The sequence below is a fragment of the Citrus sinensis genome, chromosome 8, assembly GCF_022201045.2.
Source record: "Citrus sinensis cultivar Valencia sweet orange chromosome 8, DVS_A1.0, whole genome shotgun sequence".
NCBI classification, from domain to species: Eukaryota; Viridiplantae; Streptophyta; class Magnoliopsida; order Sapindales; family Rutaceae; genus Citrus; species Citrus sinensis.
Genome location: NC_068563.1, coordinates 8,380,008 through 8,388,185, shown reverse-complemented (window position 1 = coordinate 8,388,185; position 8,178 = coordinate 8,380,008). Strand labels below are relative to the sequence as shown.

The 8,178-nt window shown below is 36.0% G+C and overlaps 1 protein-coding gene across 1 annotated transcript; it reads left to right on the top strand.

Moving 5' to 3' along the window:
- Window positions 1-6,417: 6,417 nt before the first annotated feature.
- Window positions 6,418-6,882, top strand: LOC127899270 (uncharacterized). Its single transcript, XM_052432614.1, has one exon. The coding sequence runs from the start codon at window positions 6,418-6,420 to the stop codon at window positions 6,880-6,882; it is 465 nt and encodes a 154-aa protein (XP_052288574.1).
- Window positions 6,883-8,178: the final 1,296 nt, after the last annotated feature.

The window sequence follows — 8,178 nt, the reverse complement described above, 5'->3', positions numbered from 1 at the left end:
AAGATTCATCATTTTCTGCATCCGCAAAGGATTTTGATTCAATTTGAGAAATAAATGCAGCATGCTCACATGTGTTTCTAAGAGATGATCTAGTGGTAACATCTCGTGAGGGACCTCCTAAAATTACATCCTTAGGGTGAGAAGATACATACCTCCACTCCTTGGGGAGTGTTTGTGAAGTACCTTCATTTTGCTCTGCATTTGGTTCTTCATGATGTTCCTTTTGAATTCCAGGTGGTGCGTCTTCTTGGTTGTCATTTAATGCTTCTTCTTGTTGTTCTTTTTCTGCATTATCATCAACAATGCCTTTCTCCGTAGAAGAGGGGTTAGTCTCATCAAATGTAACATGCATAGATTCTTCAACAACTAAAGTTCTTTTGTTATAAACTCTATAAGTTTTGCTTGAATTTGAATAACCAAGAAAGATACCAACATTAGATTTTTGATCAAATTTACCAAGATTATCTTTTGTGTTCAAAACAAAACATTTGCATCCAAAAATTTTAAAATAACCAATGTTGGGTTTTCTATCTTTCCAAAGCTCATATGGAGTTTTATTAAGATTAGGTTTAATCGACACCCGATTTAAAACATAACAAGCGGTGTTGACGGCTTCGGCCCAAAAATACTTAGGCAAAGAGTTTTCATTCAACATGGTCCTAGCCATTTCTTGAATAGACCTTTCTCTCTACTACTCCATTTTGTTGTGGAGTCTTAGGTGATGAAAATTGATGTTCAATGCCAAAGTCATTACAAAAATTTTCAAATGCATGATTTTCAAATTCTTCACCATGATCACTTCTAATACAAGTAATAGAGTAACCTTTTTCATTTTGAACATTTTTATAGAAAATTCAAAATACATCAATGGTATCATCCTTATTAGCTAAGAACAATACCCATGTGTATCTTGAATAATCATCCACAATTACAAATGCATAAAATTTGCCACTTAAACTAGCATATCTAGAAGGTTCAAACAAATCTACATGAAGCAATTGAAGTGGTTTTAAAGTAGAGACATGATTCTTGCTTTTGAAGGAAGTTTTGATTTGTTTTCCAAATTGGCATGCTTTACAAATTCTATCTTTTTGAAAACTGATTTTTGGAAGACCTTTAACTAAATCATTTTTCACGATTTTTGAAATCAAATCCATGCTTGCATGACCTAATCTTCTATGCCATAACCAACCATCATCATGCAATGCGGAGAGACATTTTTCATGTATAGATGCACAATCTATATTAATGGTATAGACATTAACACATCTATTTCCTACAAACAAGACTTTCCCATCACATGCATTCTCAATAACACATTTTGATTCATCAAAGATAACTCTATATCCTTTATCACATAATTGACTAATACTAAGCAAATTGTGTTTCAAGTTTTCAACCAAACACACATTCTCAATGAGAGTAGAGGATACATTACCAACATTTCCAATTCCAATGATTTTTCCTTTTGAATTATCCCCAAACGATACATCTCCACCATTTTCGATCTTGGTAAAGCTTGAAAACCAAGAATAATTCCCTGTCATGTGTCTTGAACAACCGCTGTCCAAGTACCACTTATTCTTCTTCTTCTTTGAGCCCTCATCAAGTTCATCACATGATTCTTCCCCTATGGCCATGAGAGCTAAATTTGTCATTTCTTGTTGCTCATCATCATCACTTGTTTCCTCATCGCTATCATCCCATATGGCCACCATAGCCTTCTTCTTGAATTTGTTGAGAAGAGGACATTCCGGTCATATGTGTCCGGGCTTCTTGCATTCATAACAAGTGATTGGCTCATTCTTCTCATTCTTCTCATTCTTATTCTTGTAGCCTCTGAACTTTCTCTGCTCATTATTCTTCTTGTAAAATTTTCTGAATCTTCTAGCCAACATAGCCAGTTCCTCATCATCCATTTCGCTTTCCTCATCACTCTCACGTTTTGAAGCCGTGAGAGCAATGTTCTTCTTCTTTTCCTCATGCCCTTTTTCAGCATTCAAATCTTCTTCATATGAAATAAGAGAGCCAATTAAATCATCAATAAGTAACACATTTAAATCCTTGGCTTCCTCAATGGCAGTCATTTTTGGTCTCTATTCCTTAGGTAGTGACCTAATGATTTTCTTGACTTTTTCGCTATTTGAAAAAGTCTTTCCTAGGGCTCCTAGAGTGTTCAGTATGTCCGTGAATCTAGTATACATAGAGTACACATTTTCATTTTGTTCCATTTGGAACAATTCGTATTGTCGAGTGTACCTACTTATTTTAGATTCTTTCACTTGGTTCGTGCCTTCATAGACAACCTCAAGTTTGTGCCAAATCTCATTAGCACTTTCGCAACTAGACACTCTATGAAACTCTTTCTTATCTAAAGCACAAAACAAGGCATTCATGGCCTTAGAATTTAGAGAAGCTTTTCTCTTTTCGAATTCATTCCAATCCCGTGAAGGTTTTGAAATATCTTCTCCAATTTCATTTTTAGTCAAAGGCATGAAAGGACCATCATTAACGATTTCCCAAATCTCATAATCTAAGGCTTGCAAGTAAATTCTCATCCTAGTTTTTCAATATGGGTAATCGTTTCCATCAAAGTAAGGTGGTCTAGTGGTGGACTGTCTTTCCCTAAATGTGGAATCATTTTGAGTTGCCATTGATCTTTAACTCTAAATGGTTAAATCTAAATAAGAGTACCAAGCTCTGATACCAAATGAAATATAAGTGTGCAACCCAAGAGGGGGGGTGAATTGAAATTTTAAAATTTATCCTAACAAATCCACACAACAAGCAATCTAATGTCTTAACAATAATTGAAAACAATAAGTTCAATAATAGCACAATAATTAAAGAGTAAGGGAGAAGAGAAACAAACGCACGAATTTTTACGTGGTTCGGCAATCCCCGCCTACGTCCACGCCTCCAAGCGATCCAAGCTCGAGGATTTCACTATCCAAGCCTTTCCAAGGCTTCAACGATTACAATTGACTTCGAGGTGTCGATAAACCTTTACAACAAAGAGATTATCTCCCAATCTCTTCACTCAAGTGTCTCACGCACTCAAACTTTTACAAATGAATTGTAGAAATGAAAGTTGCAATGAAACTCACTCAATGAGTAGATATTCAAAGATGAAGAATAATGAATGATTCAATGATTTGTGTTTTGCAAGTTGAAGGCTCAAGATATCACGTGTGCTTTTTGTTCTTGCTTGTTGGAGAGCTTCAAAATGAGTTGGATTTGAGTTCTTATAGTTTGAGCTCAAAAACTAGCCGTTACTCACATTCCAGGCGTATCCAGTTAGCCGGATTTATGTTACCATTAAGGCAAAATTCAAAATTTTGCCTAACCGGCTTGCTAGATTCGGAATCCGGTAAGCCGTTTTCGTTCTGGACGCTTGCTGCCCTTATCCAGATTTTTGGTTTTCAGAATCCGGATAGCCGCTTGCTGCAGTAACCTGCTACAGTGAAAATTTTCCCAAATTTTTAGTTTGACCCCAAAACTTTATAAAACTGTAGTATGACCCAAAACGTTATGAAACTTTACAAATAAGTCCAATTTCAGAATTTCTAAATAATTCTTCGTTAATCCCAAACTTTCTGAAATTATGATTTCGCCCAAACTTGTGAAATTATAGAATGACCCAAAAACATTTAAATAGTTTCAAATAGGTCCAAATGTGAAATTTAAAACACTATCAAAGATTTTGAAATTACTTTCATTTTAGTCCAAAATGCTTTAATTCCATAACATCATTTTCTTATTATAAAAGCACAATTCATAAATCTTTATTTAATAAATACATGTGGTTTGTTATCATCAAAATCAATATTTATAGCCATATAGGCTAACAATCTCCCCCTTTTTGATGTTAACAAAGCACATTCAAAACTTTAATCTTGTTATGAAACAGCTCCCCCTTAATCAATGCAAGTTAAAAAATGATTTGAAAATAGTTTAACAAAAACTCCCCCTGCATACATGCTCCCCCTAGATACATGCATATTTTCATAACACATATTAAATCGTTCTCCCCCTTCATCATAAAAAAAGAATAAAAGGCTCCCCCTATCAATCATCAAAATCGCAACATAAGCACATTAGTAAAAAAAATATCCATAAGCATAAGAAAATCTATATAATCCGTAATAATCACTCAAAAACAAATCCATAACATCCAACATAAATAGTCACAACAAATCCATATCATCCAAAACAAATACATAAACCGAAAAGCATAATAACCATCCATAGAGTCAAAAATAAAAGAACACACAATGCAGTAAATGAAATGTAGGTGTGTCCAAGTACAAGTAAAAGATACTACTCAGGTGGTGAGGATGGAGGTGGAAACGGATATGGAATGTCGAAGTGCTCGAAGAGGAGGCGCTGTCCTTGAATGAGCTGCTGTTGCTCCTGCTGAAGCTCAGTCTGCCGCACCGAAAGTATCTGCACCTCATCCATAAGCTGCTGAAGAGAAACAGCTTCAGAGGTAGGAGGAAGTGGAGGTGATGAAGCGGATGCAGATGCACTAGGAACTGAAGCAACCGTGGAAGAAACTCGGCGCCTACGCTGTCCTCGACATGAGAGTGAGAAAACTGGAAGCTGATCAGCTGGAATCACAGCATTAAGTGGCCGATAATCACTTGGGGCTAGAAAGGTAAACTTCCTAAGAACTTAAATTGTGTATTTTTTTCAAATATTATGGATTGTTTTATGTCATTTACTAGTAATAATTTTCTTACGTATACTTCCAAACTTTACCATTATATAACTTTAAGTTCAAAGGACTTTGGAATCAACTCACTTACCACAATCTATGTAAAGTGATAATGATACCGAGAGCATATATAAATAAAGACAAATCAGCCGAAATGAAGCTGTCTTCACTTTAACTGGGTCTTTACTTTTTAGGTACGACAAAGGTGGGCATTGGCCTCTTTTTTTATATGTACCAAAACATCGCATAGATTTTTATTTGTTTCCCTTTTTGGAGTACCAGTAGATTGTCAATTAATGCCAAATGCATAGTAACGTGGTCAGATACCTAGACTATAGAAAAATAATGAAGTTTAAAATCATAAACCAGATTGTTGAAGTGTTAACATTATATTGAAATCCACTATTTAGCTGCCAGCAAACACATATTATATAAAAATGATTAAATAAGCAAACTAACATAAAATGAAATAATAAAACTAAACGACAGAGCACATGTTTTGGAAAAGTTTATTCTTCAATCCACCACTAATTAAACAAAAGCAAGTCACTGTCATTCTAAGGAAACATACATAACTAGTCACGTACTTAGGAATAATTTTTCTATCCGGGAATCTTGAAGTTTTTATAAATAAATCAGTTTACAATTTTATAAGTATGCGAAAAAGAAAGTTTATAACATTGTAAATTGGTTCACGAAGTAGAAGCTGACTCCACCAACATAGTTTAGTGAAATCTATAACATTGTATCCAACAATGGCATCGCCAAATTTAAGATCCATCCAATGCGCCTGAGCAATTGCATATCTGCCACCCAATCGGAAAATGCTAGTGTTGCCATCAATGGGCATCTCACGGATAGGAATCATCAACTTGTTATTGCCGAGGAGGCTGATACAGCAGCCATTATTAGGACCATCAATGAACACAAAGCACATAGACATGATGAGGCCAAGTTGAACCTGATAACAGACTTATAAATCCTTTGACCACGGCAAATAACTTTGGTTGAGGATCCATGGTTTCTGTCAATGGATCATTCGCCTTAATACAATGCCGAAACAAGTTGCTGGTTTGTAAATGTCAGTGGCTTGAGCAATCTTTTTGCCACTACGTGTTTGCTGTTGTCTCTCTTACAAAATCAAGCACTGTAGCTTAAGTTTCTCTACCTGTAATGCTGTTGCTGCTGCCAGGCTAGTAACGAGCAATAAAACAATTGCTGATAGCATTGTAGTAGCTCTATAACAAGACCTAAAATTGAAGGAAGCGAATAGATAAAACACTTTTGAAGGTAAAAAGGAATGACGATTCGAGACTCATTTAAATGGTTTATGAAGTGTTGTGATCAATTAATATTCAAAGAATGCTTAACTATAAAGGTGAAGTGGGAAGAAATTTGACATTTTGTTATATTGAGCTGTATTGGAAAGTAGAATCCATATTATTCATTGCATTGAGCTGTAAATATATCTTTCTAAAATTGCAGTAGACTTTGATTGCATAGCTTAATTGTAGGGATCCTAACTTAACTATAGGAACTGATGGTCGTGTATAGCAAGTCAGCTATCTGTGTATATATACTTAATCAAATGTCAATAAAAATCATTCGGCCTATTATACTTTTCTCTCATATTTAAATGGTCTCAAAGCAAGGACTCGGTGCACTTTAATCTCTCTTGTAGCATCTCTCTTTCAGCCATCATGGCCCTTGAAGATATTCCTAAACCTAGTGGTTTTGCTCCACAAAAATTAGAGATTTCTGCAGATTCCTCCAAGGCAGATCTCTCAAATCCCTACTTCACTCACTATTCAGATAATCCCGGATTGATTCCCCTCTCCAAACCTCTAAATGAAGATAATTACTTTGGTTGGAAAAGGGCTATGGTTCAAGCTTTAAACTCCAAGAACAAGCTCGGATTTGTCAATGGTTCTATCAAAGTTCCTTCAGAAGAAGCTGATCTTGAAGGCTATGCGACTTGGTTGAGATGCAATGATATGGTTCATTCCTGGATTGTCAATTCTTGCGATCTAGAAATAGCAGACAGTGTGACTTATTATCCTACTGCTCATGAGGTTTGGGAAGGTCTCTATGAACGTTTCTCTCAAGCCAATGTGCCTCGCATCTTTGAGATACAACGAGATATTGCTTCTCTTCGACAAGAGTAACTCTCTGTCTCTGCTTACTATACTAAGTTAAAAAATTGATGAGATGAATTAGCAACACATTTGGACATAGCACAAGCAGATCGACAGAAATTGATGCAGTTTCTAATGGGTCTAAACGAAACTTATAGTGAAATTGAAAGTCAAATCATGCTCATGAATCCTTTTCCTTCTATTCTCCAAGCCCACTCTTCAATCTCCCAAGAGGAGAAACAATGCCTCCTCAGTTCTGTGCATACAATCATCGATTCAAGCAGCAACACTGCTGCCAGGGCTGTATGCAGCAAGCTAATTCTTTCGGCAGCAGGAAGAACAGAGCAAACTCACTCTCATGGGTTCCCAGATTATCGTGATCAATCATACTCTCAGGCACAGGAATTTACGAGACCTCAAAATGGAGATCGACGTCAATCTGGCTCTGGGAGAGGTAGGCCTTTGTGTGACCATTGTGGAAATTTCGGCCGTTGGATCCAGAAATGTTATAAGTTGCATGGATACCGACCAGGCCATTTTAAAGCTAAAATGAACTTAGGCTAAAATTCAAATAGGCATAAAGGTATTTCTATGGCTAATCAAATTGGAGAGGGGTCAAGCACATATGAAGGCTCACTTATAATATCCGACGCTCAACTCAAGCAACTTTTGTCACTCCTGAATAATCAAAATAAAAGTTCTCACTCCAAAGCAAATGCGGTAACAAAGCTAGGTTTGTCTAAAATTGCTTCCCGAAATTGGATTATTGATAAGGTGTGACAGATCATATTACTTTATCATTTAATTTATTACATAAAGATAACAATTGCCCATTACCGCCCGTGTTGTTGCCTAGTGGAGAAAGAGCGAAATTGTTGCAAAAGGGTTTTTACCTCTCAATTTCATCTATTATCTGGATGATGTGTTATCTGTGCTTCCATTTAAAGTTGATTTGATATCAGTTAATTGTTTGACAAGAGATTTGAGTTGTTTAGTGACATTTTTCTCTTCTTGGTGTATTTTGTTGGATCTGGCTATGAGGAGGACGATTGGTTTGGGTAAACAACGAGTCGAGCTATATTGTTTTATAGCATTAGCAATGAAGCAATTTGTGACAAAACCTTCCTCACCAAATAACCGATTAGCCTACAATCTCACCATCTCATCCACCAACATCTGGCATAATCGCTTAGGCCATGCATCACCTTCTCGTTTAAGTTTTATTGCCAAAACCTTTTTAAATTTTTCTGTTGAGTCCAATAATGCTTGCCTCATATGTCCTTTGGTTAACCAATGTCGTTTTCCTTTCAGTAACAATGTTATTTC

What these genes read in the sequence shown, in the direction of transcription:
- LOC127899270 (XM_052432614.1), top strand. Translation starts at nt 6,418, where the DNA reads ATGGCCCTTGAAGATATTCCTAAACCTAGTGGTTTTGCTCCACAAAAA.